The sequence below is a fragment of the Colius striatus genome, chromosome 19 (assembly GCF_028858725.1).
Source record: "Colius striatus isolate bColStr4 chromosome 19, bColStr4.1.hap1, whole genome shotgun sequence".
Lineage (NCBI taxonomy): Eukaryota > Metazoa > Chordata > Aves > Coliiformes > Coliidae > Colius > Colius striatus.
The window spans coordinates 8,205,510-8,229,997 of record NC_084777.1 but is presented as its reverse complement, the minus strand read 5'-3'; the positions used below and the strand labels follow the sequence as shown (position 1 = coordinate 8,229,997).

General features: G+C 51.2%; 1 protein-coding gene across 1 annotated transcript in view; it reads right to left on the bottom strand.

Annotated features, from left to right (window-relative positions):
- ASTN2 (astrotactin 2) overlaps window positions 1-24,488 on the bottom strand; it is a 319,116-nt gene that overhangs the window by 193,253 nt on the left and 101,375 nt on the right. The window contains exons 5-6 of the mRNA XM_062011422.1: window positions 17,679-17,786; window positions 4,428-4,574 (exon numbers count right to left, since the gene is read on the bottom strand). Of these exons, the coding sequence (XP_061867406.1) occupies window positions 4,428-4,574; window positions 17,679-17,786 (255 nt within the window). The remainder of the gene's footprint in view (window positions 1-4,427; window positions 4,575-17,678; window positions 17,787-24,488) is intronic.

Sequence of the window (24,488 nt, the reverse complement as noted above, 5' to 3'; positions counted from 1 at the left end):
TCAGGGGAAATTAACACGAGTGGCTAAGAGCAGCATCCAAGGCCACCAGCATCTTGGAGCAAACAGTGGCAGTGGGAAGGTAGGAAATCATCTTCAGATGGAACAACTACTGATTAGCTGCACAACAGTCACAGGACACCATTGTTCACATGGGCACACACAGCTTAAAGGTAATAGAAAGAGAAGCTTCCTCCAGCTCTGCCCTCAGGTCAGATGCTGCAACCCAAAGCATGGTCTTGAGCAACTGCAGCTCCTGCTGCAATCCTGGCTTTGCATGGGTGGGACTGGGTTTGCTTTCCTCACTCTGCTGCTTGCAGGGCAGTGCTCATCCTGGAGGAACTCACCCATGTTTCAAGGAGGGAAAACACACACAGAAACCACCCCATCTGCCCCCCAGCATGGCTTCAGACGGAGGGACCACCACATCTCCCCTGGCACACGGTGCAGAAGAGAAGGGCCCAAGGTTGCAAATGCCCTGAGATGTCCTTGAAGTCACAGAAACCTGCTTTATGTCCTTTACTTTATTTCCACTTATAAAATGAAGCCCTACAAGCCCCCAGCTAAATGTAGCTCTTGCTTCCCTCTGTCCACACCGAGGATCTCACCTACCTTCTCCCACTAAAGTACCCAGATACAAACATCCACCCACACCGTATATAAGCTCTTTGTAGGCTGTAAAAATGGGAAGCTTTAATTGATACTATATTTCAAAGTGTTGTGCAGCAAGGACATACTCCAGGCTGAGGCCTCCAGGGTATCTTTCTCCAGCCCTGCCTTCTCTGTAAGCTGCTCCTATTGCTGCACCTCCACTTCTTGAGTGATTACTTACAAGAAAGAAAAAAACCAAACAAGTATTGAATGTATAGAGATGAGTGTCTCACATATTCATAAGGGGTTTTATTGCTCAGATGGAGGGACTCTCTCCTTCCTTCCCCTCATTGACACTGCTAAAGGGTCCTCTAAATAATGCCTTGCATTTCCATAGCCTCATAAAAGCCACTGCAAGTCCTTCCATAAATCCGCGGTGTCTCTGAAATCTGAACAACATGTTCTGCTCAGCACGGGCAGAGGCTGCCCCAAAGCCTGATGGCCTGGAGCAGCAGAAGGGAGGAGAGGATGCTCCCACCATCACGTCCAGAGAGATGACTTACAGGCACCTACCCATCTCCCAGAGGCAGGAGGACCCCAGCTTTCCCCTGCCAGCCACAGCAGCAAAGAGCACGGCAACTTCTTCCAGGCTTCCCTGGGCTCGACCAGCCCATGAAATGAAGGCAGAGCAGCTGTACAAACCAGGCAATAATCGCTCACAGGGGAGAGCAGCGGTGGGGGGGAACCCCATCAAATGAACAAAAGGAAGAAAACGAACCAAGACACAGAAATAAGGGCAACAGAGACAGGTTATTAATACTGCTGCTTGGAACCTATTCTACATTTGCTGCCAGTTGGCTTCTGGTCCCAGTCCTTCCCCTCCTCCTTTCCCATTCTGTGACTCCAGTGGGCTCTGGAGGTTCTTTCTCTAACACCGTTGCTCGCTGCAGAGGGGAAAGCTGCTTTCTGCCAAGGCTGGAGACATTTGGTGGGGCTTTTCCACCCCCCTTTTCTTCCCAACTTGGCTTTGGCTCCCGGCATTCTTGAGCTGGCTGGCGTCTATTTAAAGTTTCTTCAAAGACAAGTTTTCATCTGCTAAGAGAGGGATTTCTTTCAGCCTCTGTCTGTGTTTGGCTTTTCCTGCAGAGGTGTTGGGAGCTGCTCTGCTTTAAGATTTTCCTTGGCTGCTGGTATCTACTGAAATTCCACATTTCAAACAGGAAGGAGAGGGCACTCCTCTCGTCTGGGAACAGCTCCCATGAAGCTGCCTCTCACACAGCCTGTCGTGGGCTCAGGACAAACACAGGAGAGAGCAGCTTCGGGAATCAGGCTGCTGAAGGGCACAGCAGCATTTACATGGCACAGTCCGTGTTGTCACTGGGTGAGGGGCTGGTTTAAGGCCGATCACAGCTCTCAGCCACAGATGGACCAAAGGCATCAGCTCCGGAGTCACTTTGCCCACACCAATCCCTTTTTGCATCCAGGCAAAAAGCAGGTTTAAACCCCCTCCAGGAGATTGGCAGGGAGGAGTCCCCTCTCTTCCATCAGCGTAAGACTGGGTGCCAAGGCTCTGCAAACACAGCCAGCCACGTTGTTCCTGGGTATCATAAAACATCCCAAATCAGCTCAGTTCTGTGATGCCTTCAAATGTTTTATAAGGTTTTGCTGCTGGTTGGGTGCTGCCTCAGGATTTGTTGTTATTCAAAAAGAAGGGACAACTTTAGGAGCTTTCCTCTGCCCAGAAAAGTGACTCTGCCATGGCATGAAATGATGAGGTTTCAGTAAAAGTGATGGCCACTGCAAACCATCTTGGCTGCTTCTGTGTGAGGAATCCGACTGTTTCTCATAAAAATATTCAAAAAGTTCTTGCAGTTTGTAATTATATTTTACAGTTTCATTACAAAGCTCACTTTAAAGCTCCAAACTGTTCTTACCAGTCCTCTTGCCACTTCCTCTTCAGAAAAGTCATTAAGCCAGGCCTGGAGATCATCCCATTTCCCCCAGTTTCGAGGATACTAATCTGTTTTATTGGTATTTCATTGTCATTTCCTTTTGAGTGTTCTCCATATTTGCATAATTTGCACTGTCACCTCCTTCCCAGTGGCAAGCACAGGCTCAGCTTTTCACTTGCATTCTACACAGTCACATTGCATTTTGTTTTATTCTCCTTTTTCTGCCTTCCCTGGGCCAGAACTTCAGGCTGGGAGCAGGATGCCAAGGCCCTATCTCCATCCCTGCCTTCCTGTCCAACTTTCAGCAGGTATCAAAACCAGCTGTGAACTCACACTGCAAGTGATGGACTGGCCAGTGCCCATCTCCAAGGGACATAAGCAACCTCATATCCCAAGTGCAAAAAGAGTTTCTGTTTCCCAGCTACTTGGAATAACAATCTGTGAAGACTTCAGAGTATTTATGTGCAGGTTGGATAACCCTTAAAGCCTTTTAGAAACAACATGAAGTGTAGACAAGTCCTTTGTTTCAAGTCATGTCTTTTTATTATGTCTCCACTGATGTTCAATTCCTTCAATGTGAGACCACAAAGTAGCTGCTCTTCTCTTTCCTCTAAGGATTAAGCTTTTGCTGCTGGGATAGCCCACATATCCAGGGACTGGGATGTAATTTCCAAAGTCAGTGGCTAAGGAGCATCTTCAGGGATCAGAGCAGAGGCAGCCTCACACAGCAGCTCAGGAGCATCAATCCACTGCACACACTTCCATTCCATAAGCATCATTAGGTGCAGACACAGAAGTGGGATTAAAGAGGGAGTGAGGGTCAGTAGGAGGAGAATGTGCTCTCTCAGAACACTAAGAAGGTGTAGATAATGTCCTATGAATACTTGTCACAGCCATGAAGCCTTTCTTAGCAAGGCTGAATCCCACCTCAAACATACCAGTGAGTCTCTCCCCACCCCAGGGTGATGGTTTAAACCCCTTTCCATCACCTTCCAACCATCTACCTCCCCCAAAATGTTAATCCCTTCAAGAGTTGTCCTCCATCCCAGCCCCCAGAATGGGGGGGCTGTACAGAAGTTGGCTGTGCCAGTACAGCCCAGCATCTGGTGAGGCACCAGCTCCATGCAGCTCATTTCTGCCACAGTAGAAGTGCCCCCTCTCCATGCCCCAGGCAGTGCGACGAGTGCAGGAGCTGAGGAATTGGAACTGACTGAATAATGGGTCCTGTCTGCTGGAAGAAAATGAAATTTGCCCTCATGTTACCCAAAACTTGCACTCGACGCTCACTGCACATTATAAAGAAAAGGTCAGTGAAACACAACAACTGCACGGAGCCCAGCTGAAGAAAGCAATAAATAGTGACAGCTGCCCTCCTCTAGTTTTTCGAAACATCTCTGTCGTTGCTCAAACCCTGCCAATTTCACTCCATGCTGCTGTAAGGGGCTGGGAGGAGCAGCTTTGCTGCTCTAGGACAGGAGGTTGTCTGCCTGTGCAGGCTTCTCAAAGAGTTTGGAGGCCAATGGGAATAACCATCACACACAATCAGCGGTGGTAGTAACAATAATAATAAAAGACGTGATGGAGATTTTGGCCAGGGGCTCGCTGCTGTGCTTCACTCCTCTAGGAAGGGGATCACAGAATCACAGAATCTGAAGGGCTGGAAAGGACATGGAAAGCTCATCCAGTGCAAACCCCTGCCACAGCAGAACCACCTAGAGTAGGTCACACAGGAACTTGTCCAGGTGGGATTGAACATCCACAGAGAAGGAGACTCTGTGAAGGGATTTCTGTATCCAAATGCAGCTGAGGCAATCCCCCAAAGAGAGGGACCTCCCCTGCCCCCAACACGCCCAGGGGAGCAGGGTCTGAGCCCTTGCAGGGTCTTACCATCTGCGATGAAGTGCTCGGGGACGTGGAGGGTCACCTTGACGGTCAGCGGGCAGGAGAGCTGCGAGCCGCACACCACGGCCAGGACACAGGAGCTGACGGCGATCAGCGTCAGTGCCGTCTTGTTAACGGGGCTCTTCATGGAACCTAGAAGGCAGAGAGAGGGGTGAGTGGCCAAAAGGCAAAGCTGTAGCAGAGGCTTGCTCGGCCCTCTCCCTTCCCTGCACTGCTGCAGCCAATCCCAGGGAAGGGCAGCCCTTGAAAACAAAGACGGCAGCTCAGTAGCTCTGGATGAGCTCCTGAGGTCTGCAAACCCCATCATTCCCATCACGCCTTGTTTGGCTGTGTTTTAACACTCATGGTGTTTTGCTTATTGAGTTACACCCATCCTGGGGACTATATTTTCCTAGAGGAGAGAGAAAACCTGCTCACAGCCCTGAACAGACCCTCTCCCTGGGAACTCCTCCTCCCCAGAGCTGTTCACTACCCCTGCCAGGCTCCCCTGGCACAGCCACTGTCACTTCTTGTCAGCTGCCTTGGTTTATTGGGCAAATCTCGTCAAGTCACAAAAGCTAAATCTGCCTACACTGTGGCATCATTCACTATCCCTTAATGCCAGGAGAAATCTACACCTGTAGATGTTATATAGCACCAAGGAGTGTTCATTATTTACACCAATATGTGAATATCCAGTCATCACAAGGGGAGTGCAGTGAACAACAACGCGACCCACAGAACCAGTCACTTTTGACAAGCAGGAGATATCACAGAATGGTATGGGTTGGAAGATCATCCAGTCCAATCCCCTTGCTCAAGCAGGGTCATACAGCAACACATCCAGGCAGGTTTTTAAAACCCCTCAAGAAGGAGCCTCCACACCCTCCCTGGGCACTAGGAGAAAGTGTCCCCAAGCCACTGCTACCCCATAAACAGGTCTTCACCAGCAAGAAGGGAGTAGCCCTGGAGCCTGTGTCCTTGGACTACACCTAGTTCCTCCCTGTCCACTCTGTCTGGACCAGGGTGAGAGGGGCTGCCCCACTGCTGGTCCAGCTGCACCACAGCCCCTACAAACACCTAGCACCTCACACCAGCACTCTGCTGTGCTGGAAACTGATGACAGGTCCTTCTCTGGTGCTTGGGATGCTGATAAAAAGCCACTTGGGAAGCATGGCACTGCCAGGAGGGCACAGCTGGCAGTTAACTCCAGCTGCTGTACGGGCTGTTACGGGGTGGCTGAGATGGCATTGCTCCCAGCACATCTGACTGCCTCCCTGCTCAGGATTCAGGCAAGGACACATTTATTTTTGGAAGCCAATCCAGCCTCTCTCCCCTTGCTCTCCAGCCCTCACCATCTCATCAGCAAAGTGAGATTTAAAAAGCAGCAGTTTGAAAATTGAACATCCAGCAAGTTGGTGCTCGCACACCCCGTCATTTGCCTGAAGCTGCTGTTGGAGACGCTGGTGCCACGACCTGCCTTTTCCAGCATGTCCCACCAAAGCATCCCTTGCCTGCACAGTGGATGCTCCAACCAGCATTTACACAAGTGCCTGATGGAAAACATTCCCATCACTGTGACCAACTGGAGTATGCAGATGGATTATTTATGAAGCATCTTTTACTCTCCTTACGTATGCATCATCTGAACAGCCTTCTCACCCCTATTTCACAGCTTTATTGCCGATCTCTTGTGCCCTTCACCTTGCAATCCCTGCTTTTTTTTCCTTCCCAATCTTTTTTCATACCATCAGCAGAAGTTAGCACCTCCTTGGGAGGCAAACTCAGCCTCTCACTGGGCATACTGTGCCTGCCACAAACCCTGCGCTTGCTTCAAGTTCCTACATGAATGCAAAAAGAGAAGGAACAAGAAAGAAAGAAACAAGGAAAAAAGCCTCTGTCAGGATAATTGGACACAGCCAAGTATATAATAGCCCAGAGAACACTGGATTTTACCATTATAAATCACCTTTCAATCCAGGGTCTTAAAGTGCTTTGCAAATATTAAATCACAAATCCTGTGTGAGTTAGATGAGTATTATCCCCTCTTCACAAAGAGCCTGAATCACAGGTACCACGGCAGCTTTCGCCATCCTGCAGCTGGAGTGGAGCTGGAGGAATTAGGATCTTGGAGCTTCCATCCTCACTCCTTCACAGGGCTGCTTCTTTCCCTGTGACTAAGAGGAGAGGAGCAGAGGAGCTTGAAACAGAACAAAGCCCCTTACAGCTCAATGTGTTTGAGCTTGGCTGCCCAAAGAATGGGACAATGTGCTACAAGTCTCCTGGAACTACTTTCCCCGCTCTCTTGCCTCCTGCTCCCTGCTCATTTCCATCACGGTGCTAATTATTGACCTCTAGAACTGCCTGATGTTGTCTTTGACCAACTGAACCAAAACAACATGTCTTCTGTTTAAGCAGAAATTGGATTTCCAGCTCAGCTCTTTATTGCTCATAGCCAGTTTGCTGCTGGGTTTGGGAGGCTGCTGGAAAAGCAGATCCTTCCTTCATTCTTGAAAGAGAGGGAGATGGCTCTTGTTTTCCATCCCATTGCCTGCTCTTCAGACCACTGATGCTCCAGCAGAAGCACTCCTGTGCTGTGTTTAAACACCCATCTGGAGTTAAACAGCTTCATGCCAGGCCTCTAAAAGCACAATAAAATGTCTTCTTAGCAAGTCATTGCTAACCAAACCAAGCTCACCAGGTTCACTGTTCAAGAGAGGAGAAAAGGACTCATTCCTTCCTTGGCCTAGGGAGGGAATCCAAACAGAGATTAGTAACTTAGGCAGCACCACATAACCCAGATGGGAGCTGTACCTGGCTGAACTGAGCCTGCTCTTCCCTTCTCCTTGTTACCTTGAGGCTTTCAATGAGGTGTCAAGATTTGAAAATCCAGGTCCACCAAACAAGCTGCTATCAACCTTCTTTACCAAGACAGGGCATGGACTCATGGCACTCAGGAGCCCCAAGAGCCTTAGCACCCAATACAAGTCTTCATTTGAGTCTTGCAGGGTCCAAGAAGCCCAAGAGAAAGGTGGAAACCAGCCACAGCTGAGACTAAACTTGCTCCCCAGATTCTTCTACCCTAATAAATCCTTCATATATTCAGATTAAACATGTTTCTATTGCGTTTTGGGTGGTTGCAACAGAGTGTGTGGGTGCCTGAGTGCTCAGCTGGGCTGTTTTGCAAGGAAAGCGATGGTCTGTGAGGGCTGCTGGGGGAGGCAGAGCTAAAGAGCAGCAGAGCTGAGGAGCAGCAGGCAGGACACAAAGTGAGGAAGAAGAATGGGGAGAACTAATTACTTATGAATGGGGAGAAGTAATCCCTCCCCTCAGCCTGTGAGAGCAGAGAAGTGGAAAGGCAAACTGCTCTGCTTTAGGGCAGAATCATACCCGAGATGCTTCCTGCTAGTGATCCAATTCATGGCAGTTTGTTTAGACTGAACGACAGGAGCTGTAGCCAGGGCTGTGATCAGATGGGCTCCTGCCACCACCACCTTTCCCACTCAGGACTTTTTTTTCCTCTCCTTAAACACAGGTGCCAATTGACCCAGCCCCAGCCTCCTGCAGAAGATGCGGGTCCCTCTGCAGACAGCTCAGAAACAGCTTGCAAAGCACCACGTACCCTGGCAGATTTTGCACCTGCTGCAAGATGAAGATAAATTCAAAGCCACTGGTGTAAACACTCTGCAAACAGCCCCTCTAAACGCACCGTGTCTCCTTTGAAATATCATTTCCTCGCACAGTTAATTGCTTGCTGCTTTGTACACTTTCCCTTGCCCACCTAAAGGACAAAGGAGGAGGGGGAAACCCAACAAAACTCTGAGTTAATTTCTTTTAATACTGGCAGTGCTGCCTAAATTTAGGAAGGCAAAAAAAAGAAGGCTGTGTTCAGAACATGTATGGATTTACGAGCAACACAAATATCCCGCGCTCCCGGTAATATGATGTTTCTAAATCAGGCTCATAAATACATGCTTGGGAGATTAGTCTATAAAAAAAATAAACTTTAATTACCCCATCTTTATCAGCACACAGCCCATGGTGTTGGCCATATGTGGGTGTTAAACACCAAGTGCTCTGCAATCTTCCCCAACCCCCCCCCCAGCAATAACGGCATCACACGGAACGTGCGACGGCTTCTCGGGTGTTCAAACGCGCTGCTGACACTGAGGCAGGGCTGAGGAAGCAGTGGCATGACACCTACTGCCTGAGAGCCTGGCAATGTGTGGGGCAGATGCCAGCACCTGGCTGCTCTGCCACGCTGTGCCACGTTGTGCCTTGTGTCATGCTGTGCTGTGCTAAGCCACAATATGCCATGTCACGCCAAGCTATGCCACATTGTGCCACACTGTCCCATACCACACTGTGCCACACTGTGCTGTGCCACACTGTGCCATACTGTGCCAAGCAGTGCTATGCCATGCCATACCGTGCCAAGCAGTGCTATGCCATGCCATGCTGTACCACATTGTGCCACACTGTCCCATGCCATGCTGTGCCCCACTGTGCCATACAGTGCCATGCCATGCCACACTGTGCCATGCCATGCTGTATCACACTGCCATGCCATCCATGCCATGCTATGCCACACTGTGCCATGCCATGCCATGTTGTGCTGTGCCATGCCATGCTATGATGTGTCACACTGTGCCATGCAATGCCATATCATGCCATGCCATGTCACATTGTGTGGTAAAGGGCCTGGCGTGGGGTGAGCATCCCCCTGGCAGTGCAGGGAGCAGTGAGCCCACGGCAGCCCATCCTGTAGCCCTGGCATCCCCACGCACTGCTGCTGCGGGCATGTCAGAGGAGTTGGACGCTCCTAATGATCCTTCTTTATGTTCCAGCAGAGGCTCATTAATACAGTATAACAGCGTTTCCAGGACACCCTCACACACAGAAACATCTCAAGGTGTTTTACAAGCGGGAGATCATGTCAAATCAAATCAAACGCCAATTAAGAGGAGCAGTGGTGTTGGCAGGTGGCTCTTGCCAGGGAGCACCCCCATGCCAGGGAGATGCACTGCCTGTCTCCCCTCCCAGCCCTGCACCAGGATCCCCTCACATCTCCCACGTCAGGGGTGGGATGTGACACCGTCCTTCCTGCCAGGCACAGCTCTCCCACACCATGGGCCCCACACAGCCTTCATGGACCCCTCTGCCTCTGAGCCACTTCCCTCAGAAGGGAACAGATGCTGATGCAATGAACCCCCCAGGGCAGCAGTGTGGTGAGAGGCCAAGCAGGCATTTCATTGCATGCCCTCTCTATGACACCGGGCCTCAGCCTCTACTCAAGCAGGCACCTTCTCCACCGCTGCCTTGGACCAATCCCAAGTGAAGGTGCTCACACCTACAGTCTGGATCTAGCTTAGGGCTTGGGCAGAGGGCTGTCTCCAGCCACATCCCCAGAGTCAGCAGGGTGGGGATCAGCCCCAGAATAGTGGCTTTGCTCCCCCTGTGTCAGAAGAGACCCTCAGAGAGACTCTTCCCACCTCCAAGAAGACAGAGAGCATACAAAAAGGGATTGAGGGAAGCAAGGAAGAAAGCTGTGTTGTGCAGCAGAAGGGATTTGTGAAGCAGGAGACGCTTCTGGATTTATAGAGCATCTGATCTTGCTAAGCTCATGCTGCATCAGATTAATATTATTAACATTTATGAATTACCCACTAGCAATTAGCCGAGGTGTCCTCTGGTAGGGCACGGGGGGCTGCAGCAAAGGCTGCCCTGGGGCGGGTCAGGCAGAGGAGGATGCCAAGGGGTGGCACAGCTACCATGGCAAGGTCAGGGCTGGACCAGTGGCCCGTGGCAAGGCTGAGGGCTCAGTGGCTGAGGCCCTCTGACCCACAGCCTGTTCTGCTCCCCCCAGCCAGCCCCTCACACTCCTCCAGCAGCCTCAGTCTCTGCTCTTTACGTGCTCCTGGAGTTTTAATGCCTCGTGCACTGAATAAATGTATTTACTTCCTATTTATACAGTTGCCAGTTGTGCTTCCTCTTCGCTTTAAAACATTGGGTCTGTAGCTCACAGGGAGAGGCTGCCAGAAAATTTCAATCAGGAGGAGAAGGAGGATGGTGGAAGTAGAGGAAGGAAAAGCCCTGAAGGCTGGACAAGGAAGGGACGGTAGGGAGGAGGAGGGAGATGACCAAGGTGGCACGGGTTGAGATGCTGGTCTCTGCTGATCCACCTCCAGCAACCACCACCTCCAGCCCCATCACCACAGGCAGGGTGTCCTCCCCACATGTCTCAGATCTCCCCAGGCACAGCAAAGGGGGAAGAATTAGTGCAAACCCAATTTGCTCCCCTGGTGCTGTGATGTTTTTTTGCATTTCTCTGGGCATGGACAATTAAAATCAATGAAGTCAGATTTGCTCTCGTGTTCTCTGTGCTGAATGGGTTGAGATAAAATCATATTAAAGAAACAGTTACATATTTAAAGGCAGAGATTGCCTGCACTGGAATCTTCTTTCATGCAAATCAATGGAAACACTTCTCCTGGAGTTAAGGCCTGATCTTATTTTTGTTTTAAGCTCCAAATGAGTCTCAATTTTACAATGTACAAACACATAGGCAAATCTGATGCAAGGCTTCATCTGAAGGAGGAGGGAAAGCAATTTTCAATACAGTGTAGGGAAAACATCATTCCTACAGGAAAAAAAAAAGAAAAGAAGGGGGAAAAAGTAATCATTATCTATGAAATAGCTCATGTTGAGTCACAGCCCAGGGAGGATTGTGCTCAGCAAGTGAAGGGTTGGTCAGACAGCTGAACTGATTTCAGAGTTGGAGAGAGAGCAGTGATGAGGCCAGGCTTGTCAGGGAGGGCTCAGGACCCAGCAGGAGATGCCTCAGCCCCTCACAAGCTGCCCATTGATGCTGGACCTCCCCCAGGCCTGGTCTGCTCCCAAAGAGCCATCCCACAGGCCTGTGATTGGGTTCTCCAAAGCCAGATATGTTAAAACACACAATCCCCAAACCATCTTTCCCCTCCTTCCAACAGTTTTTGAATAGATGCAACATGACCCAACAAAGTGAGAATAAACCCCTCTGCTCTGCAGCAAACAGCTCCCCACGGCTGGGGAGCCTTTCCGTGCCTCAGTTTCCCTCACAGCCAAGGATGAGCATGGGATGACACCCACCACCCTCTCCTTCCTCCTACTCCCCCAGAGCCACACAACCACAGAACCATTACGGTTGGAAAAGGCCTTTAAAGATCATCAAGTCCAACCACTAAGCCCCGGAGACAAACCCAGCGCTGTCAGGAGCGCGCGGAGCGTCGGCACCGACAGGCGGCTGCGTTCCCCAGCCCTCGCCCTCCTCCCGCCGCTCTGTTCCGCTTCCTGGGAAACAAGAGGCTCGTTACCATGCTGAGGGCAGCAGCAGAGCGATTAGTGGAATTTGTTACCCACATGCTCTGAACAAAATTAAATTAAAAGTGCTGCTTTGCTGTCAAGATAAGGGCCAAGCCGGAGAGATAATTTTTCACTCTCAAACACTCAATTACTCGCTGAGGCTGTATCAGATACAACCCCAAAAAAATATATTAAATAAAGAACTAGGAAGCCCTGCCCCGCCTCCAGGAACAGATGTAAGAGGCCTTATCTTCAGCACAGCCTGGGGTGCGGCTGCCGAGCCACCGCCTCCATCGCGGGGCCCTCTGCTCGCCGCCTCACGCTTCCACGCAGCTTCCCCTCTCCCCAGAAGCTCATTCGCTGGGCACAGTCTCCTAACTGCACTGCCAGACCTACAGCTCACAGCATCAAAGATGCTGTGGAGCAACCTTGTCGGGCTTCCCCGCACAGATAAGTCTAAGAGGGATGGAGAGGGGCTTGGGGTGGCTGTCATGTGCTTGCTCTGCCAGGAAAGAAGATATTGTGTAAAAGCACCACAGTTGTTTGCTCCCTTGGAAAACAGCATCTGTGGCAGAGCTTTGAAAGCCAAGAAAGGTTAGAAATTAACAGTGCTCCTCATTGGCACAACGACCCTGGGCACTGCAGAGGGTGCAGCCTGTGGGGTGGATGCTCCCTGGTGTTCTGGGAGGTAAAGACAAGACGTAGATCATGAAGGCACCTCACCCCCAGAGATCTGGGGACATGCAACTCGTACGGGACCCTGCTTGTCCCCTCTGGGTTGCCCTTCCTTGGCCTCACAGACAGCAGCAGGGCTCCAGGGGCCATGACCCCACTGGTGTGCACCAGAGATCAGCACCAACTTGTCCATCCATCCCAGCAGCAAGCAGCTCTGTGTCCCCTCCCCAGGCAGTTGGGTCAGGGCCATAGGAGGAGGGCTCAGCCAGCAGCTAGACCAGCACAGGGCTACCAGCAATGAGGGAGAAAGCTCCCCAAGCACACACAGACGGCACCCAGCACAGACAGACCCATTACTCCCTCTTCCTACTGTAAGCAACCCAAGCAAACATGTTTAGTGTATCGCCTTTGGCCTCCCATTTGATTCCTGACAGCCTGTCTCCCGTCTGAAGGCTGCTGCCGTGGTGGGGTTGCAGTTCCTCGGGGAGCCCAGTGGAACATGGAGAACAGAACCCAGATTTCATTCTGCATTTCGTTTAGTTCCCCATGAAATAATAAGTGTCTGCTGCCTCCAGAGACAGGAGAGGATCAAAGCAAAGCTTCCTCATATGTAACAGACTCCGAATACCTAATATTCCCTTATAAAAGGCCTTGTTTTAAACACCAAATACAGAGGCAGATCAAAGCTCAGCTTCTCATTTCTCTAACAGCCCTCAGAAGACTCTGTCAGGCAGCAAGGCACACACATGCGCACACACACGGCTGAGACCGATCCAAGGTACATAATTGGACTCTGCTAATTTGTCTAAACCATCACTACACGCTATGGAAACAGCCAGGTGTCTTGTTCACGGAGACCTCAGCCAAGTAGCATTCTAAAACCACAGCCTCCCTTTCCCAAGTGCTGGGGAGCTCTTCTGGGATGGGAAGGTACCACTTCAACAAAAGCTACGCCTGAAAACAGGGTGGGATGTTCCCCCCTCCTCTTTTAACAGGCAGCAACAGAGGTGATGCTGAGAGGGGTGAAGCGATCCCAGACTGAGCGTGGAGAAGCAGCCTTGGGGTGCTCTGGCTTGGGCTGAAGCAGATGCCAGAACCTGCCTGAAGAGCAGCAGCCAGCTGAGAATGTTTGCTGGGAGATCTCAGCAGGGTCACTGTACTGGGCATTCTCCAGCACATCTCAGCCATACCCATATCCACAGCATCACTTTGTGCCTGCACCCAGCTCTCTGCTTTGTACCCACGTTCCCAGCAACTCTCTGTATCTGACCTTTCTGCCTTATGGGGGAGTGAGATCAGCCACAGTCCCAGAGGTTCAGCACCAGCAGTGAGGATCCCCAGCAAGTCCCAGAGGCCCAGACACGAGACTCCCAGAAGGTCTCAGGGGCTCAGACAATAATCAAGCTGCAAGAGGGGCCAGAGGCTCTCTGGGTCTCTGAGACAAACAGGGTCAGTATGCTCAGCCCCTCACAGGGTCTCCCTTTCCCTGCCTCAGTTTCCCCCAACCCAGGCAGCTCCATAGCATCTGCCCTGCAGGCCAGACATGATGCTGATTTATTCTTCACATATCCCTTAGAAACCTTCTCCCAGAAGGGGCTTTAAATGAGCAGGAATGTTTCTGCCTTACAGAGCTGCTGCTCCAGGGTCTGAGGAAGCAGATGGAGGTAGGGGGGGCTCACACATCCCCCTCCCCTGAGCGAGCTGGAGGGCTTGTTAGACTATGATGAGCCAGGTAGCACAGGGAATGGAGGCCAGCCCTCCCTCATCTTTCTTTTTATTTGAAAAGCCATCAGGCAGGCATCACACACAACATGGAGAGCTCAAGGCTGCTAAGTCAGACCTGTTGCTGAATACATTTTGCTGGGCAGGAGGGAAGCACCACCCTGGAGCAAGGGAGGTGGAGCAGGGGCAATGCACTGTGCCAGCAATGTTTGTGCACCAAGCTCTGCCTCCTTGACTTGGGTTTTTTTTTCTACTAACATTTTCCTCTTGAACTCAGAGGGGGATCTGACTGAACACATCCCACACTGCTCAGGAGAAGAGAGGAAGTGAGTAAGTATCAGAACTTGATATAATCCACAATAGGCAGCTGGGGATGTGGATTAGCTTCTGTACAACACTGGTATGCTCTTCCTTCAGATGCCCAAAGGAGGCTGTGACTCCCTGGGAAGCCCACGCTGGAGCAAGTTCCTGGCAGGACCTGGAAACCCACGGAGAGAGGAGCACACACCAGATCAGGTTTGCTGGCAGGTCTTGTGACCCCATAGGGACCCACCCTGGAGCAGCTTGTTCCTGAAGGCCTGTTTTCCCCATGGATGAGACCCACATTGGGGCAGTTTGTGAAGAACTGTAGCCTGTGGGAAGGACCCACGTTGGAGAAGCTCATGGTGGACTATCTCCTGTTGAAGGGCCCCACACTGTAACGGTGGGCAGTGTGAGGAGGCTTCCCCCTGAGAGGAAGACCAACTGGAATGAACTGACCATAACTCCCATTCCCCACCCCATTTGGGGAAGGAGGTAGAAACTCAGGAAGAAAAGAGGGGTGGGGAAAGGTGTTTTTATTCAGTGTTATTTCTCATTCCCTTACTCTGTTTTGATTGGTTTTTAATCACTCAAACCAATTCTCCCCAAGTGGAGTCTGTTTTGCCTGCAACAGTAATTGCTGAGTGATCTCCCCCTCCTTCCCTTGACTCATGAGTCCTTTGTTATGTTTCTCTCTCCTGTGTCCAGTTTAGGAGAGGGAGTGACAGAACGACTTGGTGAGCATCTGGCACACAGTCAGGACTAAAGCCACCACATTGGACTGATCACATTTATTTATGGTAGCAATGAAAATGAGATATTCAACAGGTCTGTTGCTCCTGAGCTACCAGAACAAGCTCTCCCTCATTCAATATTTACCTATGGGAAAGTCCCTCTAATATACTTTGCCAAGGCACTATTATAACCTGCAGTCTTTCTTCTACAGGGTCAAACAAAGCCCACGGCCACTTAACCATCTGGCTTCAACGAGGCTCCAAGGAAAACCAAACCCTACGTGAGCACTTCCCATCGCATCAGCTGCTATCGATGCCTCGACAGTATCAGTAATGAGGCTCAATCCTGCAAAACCTAATCTGAGGAGAGAAACCCCCAAGGAACCTCTCTCCTTGGACCTGATAACTACCTCATGGCACCTGCAATGACACACAATCATGGAGAAATCGATACAGGAACATCATTGTAAGAATTAACTGGATCTGACGACGCATCCTTCTCTATTAAAGTTATGATCTCGTCCAATTATGGATCTTTGCTGAACTTGTAATTACGAGTTTGGTACTGTGACTTCCCACTAAGCTATTGCTTTCCTTCCATGAGGGAGAAAAGAGTCAATGAAAGGGATAATGGAAAATTCCTTTCAAGGACGCAGCGATGGTAAAATTTAGCTAGACAGGAGAGGAAATACAATGGGGACTTTATGCAAGACAATTCCCTCGGTTACCCACCACTGAACACGAACAAACCAGGTTCTGGCGACATCACTTGAACACTAACATAGATCTAAGAGGCAGCTCTGTGACACTGTGTGAGGCAGCTCTTCCTCCTGAATTCCCTTCAAATCCAGCCATCAAAGCTGCCCAGGTGAACAACAGCTTATTCAAAGGAAAAGAAAGGAATTCTTCCCATTTATCTATTCCTTTATATTTGCCCTACAAGGAAACTTAAACAAACAACCCAAAGCCAACGTATATGTCAATAAGAATATCTTTGTACCCAGCATCCAGCACGAGCGTGTTCCCAGAGACTGACAGAGCACCTGACCTCATGGGGAATGATGCTGAGGCAGCAGCAACGCAGAGATTCATCTACTTTTCATTAAAAGAGAGTTTTCTACACCTTGCTCATGCACTGTCTCCCCCTTTCCCTTGTGGTACCTGAAGAAAATCCAAACTTCAGTGACTTTTCTGAAGTAGCCAAGGACTTTCATGCCCAGCCCAAGATTTCTGAATAACTCATTGAAAAAAAACACTTGGAAAGTTTTCCTCCTGCAGCAGTGAGCTTTTGGGAACATTTTTTTTTGTCCTTATTTGCAACACAATCAATTTCCTCCCTCTCTCACACATCCTTTTCCCCTCAACATTTGTACTGCAACAGGTAACTTTAAGGAATTCTCTCCTTTTGCTTTCCATCAAAAGTTCACTTTAAACTCGGTCAGAATGTCTGATGGTTCAAAAATGCAGGGAAAAGGGGGAAAAAAAGAATAGAACACCCTGCCTTTGGGCAGGAATGAATGCAATCCACCCCTGTGCACACGTGTGTTGACTCCCCTCTGCAGTCACCAGGCTGATGGGAGGTGTTGAGGCAATTTCACATTCAAACACACACGTTGTGAGTGGTTATTGGAACGTCTAATCACCGCAATGAGCGGGGCCGTGTGCGTGGCAGGAGCAGCATCTCTCTGTCGTGCTGGGCTCTGCCGAGGCCTGGCTTAATATAGAAAACAAATGGAAGGAGCAAACCCACTGTGCAGTTTTTAAATTGCTTCCCAATGTGGTTATTTCCTGACAGCCATTTTTCAAATGCAGCAGCAGCAGCAAGGCTTGGCCTGTCCTCTGCCAGAGAGCTTGGTCCGAGGGTCCTGAGCAAAAATGATGTGATGTGGGGGAAATGCAGACAATGCCTTCAAACTGAGGAGGATATTTCCATTTCTAAGCTCCTCTAACTCACTAAAATAAAAGCCTGAAGGGACTCAGATCTACAAATCCCTGCCCCAGCTCTCATTTTGAATTTGTTCCTTTTAATTGCCTTTGTGCTGAGAGGAAGGCTGGGAAACTCCTGTCCAATGGATGCTTTGCATGGGAAACAAAGGGCAGAAAACAGGAGCTTGGAATGTCCAAGGTGACCATCCCCGACAGCTGCACTGGCACCAGGATGACAACCAACACAGTCACCACCTGCCAGTGCAGCTTTAGGGAAGTGCCAGGGCATGTGTAATGTAACTGATGCTAGAAGCTGACAAAGAAATCCAGAACCTCAGCAACATCACCAGGAAATGCTATTTATGGCTCCTGCACAGCACTGCACTGCACAAACAGCACATCTTGGGATGTCCTTACTGCTACAGACAGCTACTGCAGTCCTTACCCAGGCTTGGATGGTACCAGGCAGCATCACCCATGGAAACAGTTGAAGTGCTCAACCATTGTTTTCCCTCTCACACCCCCGTGCATCACCACTGCCCGTGTCACTCCGTACCTTTGCTTCGCCGCCGGCTCCGGTAATGCTCGGTGTAGAAGGTCAGCTGGGTTTCGTCATCTGCCTCTGAGCCAGAGTTTCCTTTGGCACGTCCAAACCCAATCCCACCTGCAAGCAATAGAGAGGAATAAATCATCCCTGTCAGCTGGGCTGCAGGACAGCATGGGGAGATAGCAGCCCCTTGGAAGAGTCACCGGGTTTGGCTCATGTCCACTGCTCCTGGTGGAGATGCTCTGCTCCGTATCACGGGCAGTGACCAGCAACTTCTGCCCCTCGTGGTTTCACTGCCTCCTCATTGCCCTTGTCAAGAATCAAGACCCCATGGGGTCCATTGCAATATGCATGTGAGAAGATGCTCTCTGCCCCCACCAGGAATGTGCTGTACAAATGCATTGCCATGTGTTTTCAAAGAGAAGCTCTGGCTGCAGAAGCTGCTGTCCCCCAGGACACTCCCACGGTGAGGAAGGGAATTTCAGCTGCTTGCTTCAAAGCAAACCCAGTTGAGACAAGCAGCACAGAGGGCACACAGCACTTGGGAAGCACTCCAATCCCTTTGGCATAGCAAGGGTCTTTCTGCCCTCTTTCAGCACTCACTTGGGCCCATCTGCTCCACCAGCTCACCAAAACATCCTCACAGTGGCCAGTACCCACAGCTCTGGTGAGGAGCAGGGCTGCCCCAGTCTGCCCAGCCTCTCCCTCCCGGTGCTGGAGATGCCACAGGGGCCTTTCTCACCTCTGCTGATCACACCAAGGAGTGACAGACACTTAAAAAGCGACACAGACTCTAACTGGCAGAAGTCCTTCCATCCTTTCAGAGCTTAAGGAAAAGAGGCCTCTGAGGGTTGACAGTAGCCCTTTAAACTGCCATTAAAATATTTTACTGGTTTTAAAAAATCCTTTATCCTAGGCAGCAGCACAAATTCCCCACTTCTTGGCAGGAGAACAGAAAATGAGCAGTGCCTTCTGCCCCCTGAAATCCTTAATCACCGTGATGAGAGGTGGCTGGCAGGAACCAGAGAGATGCTGAGAGCTCAGCACGTGGCTCCTGCCCCATCCATGCCCCAACCTGGCCATGCAGTGGCCTCACAGGGGGCTCAGCACAGGGGTAGGGAAAGGTTCCATCGGTTCCTCTTCTCCTGACAGCAGCAGGAGAGGTCAGTGTTTGGATATAGGGTCTGAGGGCTTCAGAAACTCACACCTCAAAACATAACTCACCCTCAGATCCTCTTCAGACCCTCATATCACAGCAAACATCCCATGTCATGACACACCCACAGCCAGGGACTGGGGTTTTGAAGGGCACAGCAGAGTAGTAAAACCAATAAAGCTTATTCACATCAGCAAGGAAAATCTTAATTAACCTGGGCTTCTAACACAGGCCCTTGGGCAACCAGCCAGGGCTGCAGTTCTGCTGCACATCCTCTTCTCCCACGAAGCAAGAGCTGCCCAGGGCTCTTCTGCTGCCAGCAGTGCCTGGTATTGGGAGACAGCCACCAGCAATGGGAGGGTTATCCCTGTGTTGCTCAGCAGAGCCATCACCTCTGCCCTGCAGAGAGCCTTGGGCACTGCCCGCACAGGCAAGATGAGACCTGTCCCTCTGCCACCTTCCCACGAGCCAGCCCTGGTTGCTCTGGTGCAGGCAGAGGGCCAGGGTTGGGCAGGGGCAGTGGTCTGGGGTGCTCACTCACCGAGGCGAGCAGGCAGGAGCTGGCAGCAGCCGCCGCTCAGCCCGCAGCAGCCCATCCCCTCCGGCTGCCCCACGTTGCTGTGCCAGCTGCGTCCCCGTGATGGATGGTGCTGACATGTTAAATTACTCAGGCTGGATGTCTTCAGAGAGCTGGTGACAGCAATATTGCATTTTCTGATTACCCAGCACTGCGCAGGATGTATAAATACAGGAGTCAGGAGACCCAGCACAGGTTCCCAGTCCAAAGAGGAAACGTCTCCTCTGACCCAACATGCAGTGGCAAAGGTCAGCATGGGAACACAAGCCTTGGGCTGAGAAACAGCTGCAAGGGATGCACTTTTACCCCTACACGCTACCAACGACACTGAAATGCATCTCGGTGATGGTTTGGGGGGTCCTGGAGCCTGATTGAAGCAACCTGTAGGATGAAGGAATGTTGATCCCCAATTGACCCCAGTGTGAACCTGGTTTCATGTTTAATCACACAGAATCACAGAATGGTAGGTTTGGAAGGGACCTTTAGAGATCATCCAGCCCAGCTCCCTGCTCAAGCAGGTCCCACCTAGACCAGGTCGCACAGGAACGTGTCCAGGTGGGTTTTGAAGCCCTCCAAGGAAGGAGCCTCCACACCCTCCCTGGGCAGCCTGGGCCAGGGCTCCCTCACTGAAACAGTTTTTCCTTATGTTTCAATGGAACCTTTTGTGTTCCAGCTTCATCCCATCACCCCTTGTACTGTCACTGGATACAACAGAAAGAAGTGCTGCCCCAACCTCCTGACACCCACCAGTGAGATATTTGTAACTATTAATGAGCTCCCCCCTCAGTCTCCTCTCCAGACTAAACAGCCCCAGGTCCCTCAGCCTTTCCTCATAAGGAAGATGCTCCAGTGTCCTCAGCATCTTGGTGGCCCTGCACTGGCCTCTCTCCAGAGTCTTAGCTGGCCCCACAGTCTTGCCAAGGCGTCCCTGGGAGATGCTCACGCGTGGGGCAGTGCCTCTTGGCAGCAGCTCCAGCAGCCAGCTGTGGTGTCAGGCAGCTCACCTTGGCTTTACACCCAGTTTACTCCTGATTTTTAGATTTGAGGAAAAAAACAAGCTCCCCCTCACTCCCCCCTTGCCTGTGCTCCCCCTCCTGCCCTGGGAACCAGGCGGTGGGGCAGGAGGCGGGAGCACAGGCGAGGAGGGGAGGAGCTCATGGGGGATGCTCTCACTTCTAATCCTGTTTGCAGATTTACAAGTTCATTAATCCATTCAAACAGATCACGGCTCAGCCCCGTGCCAGGGCAGGGCACTTGTTAATTTGTCAGGGAGCTACGTGGGGGAGGGGCAAGGCAAATATCTCTCTTTGCTGTGTAATTAAAGAGAGTAAAGTTAAAGCTAAATGGGGACCAAGGAGACAGAATTCAGGAATCACAGGCTGCCTCATCCCCAAAGGCTTTTGGCTAGCTAGAGCTGTGTGTGTTCATGTGAAGGGCCATTCTTGTCATTAAACAGAAACAGAAAAGCAGCAAGCCTGACATTTTAAATCTCTTCCCCAACGCCGGGAGGTTACAGAGCATCTCAGGGAAACAACTGTGGATGCAAAAGGAATCAAAACTGGGTTAAAATAAAGAAATACCTAACAGAAGCTACTTGGATAACTCCTGTCTGAGGCCAGGTTGAACTGGGACACTCAGTCCCTCCAAGCTGGATGTTTTAACAGAAGTGGGAGCTCATAGTTGTCCCCAGCAGTGACACAGTGTCCATGCACCCACTCTACCCCACAGCCACTGCCCCACTGCTGATGCAAAAGGATCTTCTGCATCCCTCCCCTTCAGAAAAAGGGTCAAACCTTGCACACACCACAGGGTGTGTGACTCACAACCTCTCTGCCCGACTGGCTTCAGTTCATTCCACCTCCACACTCACCTGCCCTGTGCAGGCTCCTGGCTGTTCACTAAGCCCCTCTGCTCCCAGGCTTCCCAGCACAAACCAGATGAGGAGCCCCATCCCCATCTCCCCAGCACTGTGCTGAGACCCATGCACTGAGGGCTGGTGCAGAGCTATGCAATTAGCTAGGTGGAAATTGCTAGTTTTAATTGATTTACCCCCCCAAAAGAGCAGCAATCAATTGAAGAACCAAACTTGGACAGAATAAGGGGCGTTAGACACGGTTTTAGGAAGGAGAATACAAAAATGACACAAAACATTTTCTTTTGAAATGTATCCAGTCAATGCAAAAAAAAAAAGCATCAAGAAAAAGAAAGGCCCTTTGCAAACAAAGCTCTCTGCTGTGGCTTGGCCTTGCAGCAGGGGAAGGAAAATCCTTCCTCCTCATTGATCTTCCCTTTTCCTTCTGCCTATGACCATAAAACCACAGTGGGGTGGTGTCAGGGGCCGGGAGGGTGGTATAACAACCAGGTGATGGCCCCACAGCTTCCATCAGGGGCAACTGGGATCACCTGCACAGCTGTGAAGGGGTTTATTTTTACCAAAGACCAACTCAAGGAGCTGGATGTGACCATTGGATTCAGATGAGGTGAAAGCTCCCAGCTGAACCTCAAAAAAGCCTCACCAGCTACAGGTGATGCTCCATGGGCACTGTGGGACGGGGTGAGGGGGGCAGAGAGAGGGCTGCCGGCAGCAGCAGAGACCATGGGCGAGCCCAGCCGAGCCGTGGCTCATCCGAACAGAGTCACTTTGGGTTAATTTAAGGCACAGCCAAAATCTCTAAAGCAAGAAGCCGCGGCCCCGAGAAACGGCATATCCCGGCTGGGGCAGAAGCACCCTTTAATGGCTTATTTATGCTCAAACCAGGGTGCTTTTAAAGGCCGGCCCCAGGAGAGGGCACCAGACCCCCTCTCTGTGCAAATCGGCCTTTCCTGGACGGCCCGGCCCCCTCCCCGCCCCGCAACCCGCGGGACCCGCATCCCCTCCCAGCCCCGCATCCCGCCGGTCCCGCATCTCTCCCAGCCCCGCATCCCGCGGGACGCATATCCCCTCCCAGCCCCGCATCCCGCCGCTCCCCCATCTCTCCCAGCCCCGCATCCCGCCGCTCCCCCATCTCTCCCAGCCCCGCATCCTGCCGGTCCCGCATCTCTCCCCGCCTGCCCCCGCGCACGGCTTCCCCGGACAAGCGGCGCTCAGGTGCAGCCAGGCTGGGATGGCTGCGTTTTGGGAATCGCTAAACCCAGACCCGCTGGGACACAGCACCCTAGCCCTCAGCAAAGATCCATCCTCCTTCCAGCCTCCCTCTCGCACCACAGCTGGTACAAGCCTCCCTCTCTCTCTGTTATTTATAAACTCTGACCGCGTTTCACTGGATACAAGCAATTGGGGAGAGAGTTTGTGTGGAAAAGGCATTAGAGGAACTAAAGTTCTATGGCACTGTAAATGCAGAGGGTGCTGTGCAAAATAAGACCTTTCCTGGAGCTGTTAGAAACACTCAGCACGGAAGCAGCTCTAATCCCTGTCTTCTACGGTATCTAGCACCAGGACAAGGGGTGATGGGATGAAGCTGGAACACAAAAAGTTCCATTTAAACACAAGAAAACACAATTTTACTGTTTCAGTGAGGGAGCCCTGGCCCAGGCTGCCCAAGGAGGGTGTGGAGGCTCCTTCCCTGGAGGTCTTCAAGACCCACCTGGACATGTTCCTGTGCCCCTGCTCAGGTGGGATCTGCTTCTGCAGGGGGTTTGGACTGGATGATCTCTAAAGGTCCCTTCCAACCACCACCATGCTGTGATTCTATGATTCTAATAACAAGCAGTAGGAAGCAGCTGAAGTGCCATTAGTGCAGGGAAGTAAGGCAAAGCTTATCCCAGGAGTGGTTTTTTTGGGCTGGGGTGTCGGGCTGCTGCTTGCCCTGTTTGGTTTATGTGGTCCTTCTTCTGCAGGAGCAGCACTCAGAGCCCTTTCAGAGCCTTTCCATACAGGAGGAAATCCTTTTGCTGTGTGCAGTTCCTGTGGGGGGAGTGCTCCAGCTGCAGGGCTCTGATGAGGTTAAGCATTAATTAAATGGAACTGCGAGAAAATAATTACACACATGCATCCGTCAGGCCGACTTGTCACCACCCAGTAACAAAGTTGGATGCAAACTCCATCAGCAGAACTGTCACATGGCTGTTAGATGGAAATAAATGCATCCCAAATGGACAATTTCATTTAGGGGGAGGAAAGGGGAAAAAAGGAGCAGCTCACGGATCGCAAAGGATTAATGAGGCGAAGGGGTTGTGTCTGCAGCTGGATGTACAAGGCAAACCTGGAGATCTGGGCTATGGCTGGTGAGCCTCAGTGTGCTCACCTGCCATGGCAATGAGACATGGGCTGGGAAACCAACCCCCAGCATGGGGGCAGGGAAGGGATGGGCAGGGGCTCAGCAGCATCCAGCTGTGGCTTTCATAAGAGAAAAGAAATCATAGAATCACAGAATGGTATGGGTTAGAAGGGATCTTTAGAGATCATCTAGTCCAAATCTAAATTAAAAGGAAAAGAAGATGGGATGGGGATGTGGGGAGTGAGATCTCCACTGCAGACATTGGCACTGGCTCATGTTTTGGGGCTTCTCACTCACTCTGATGGCTGAGACCTTCAAAGCCTTTTTTTTCCCCATAGGTGGAGACACTCAAAGAAAGTCACAGTCCCTTCCTGAAGCCCATGGGTAGATTCTGCCTGAGGCAATTAAGGCCAGACAGACACAGAAATGCAGCCATCCACTGAGGAGCTGCAGAGAGGAAAACAGACCCAAGGAAACCACAGCAGGTTGGACACCAGCACCATGGGGACCCATCCAGCTCCCAGTGCAGACAAAGCAACAGCTACGGCAGCACCTTCACAGCTAACCTAGGCTCTTCCAGACATCCTCCTCACTCTTACCAGAGCTGAGCCCTGCAGCACAGGGTGCAGTGAGACATTCCCACCCATCTTGCAGCAACTTTGGGACCACTGCAAACAGCTCAAGACTAGAGCAGCTTAAGGTGCCCATGCCCAGCTCCTCCCTATCACCTCCCCTGCCCTTAAAGCTGTTCCCCAGTCCCATGAGCTGAGTGTGTGAGAGCCTGCCTGGTGTGAGGCTGCTGGAATGGGCACCCTGGCAGCCCCGAGCTGCACACTCAGCACTTGGGAAGTGGCTGGAGAGCAAAAGGC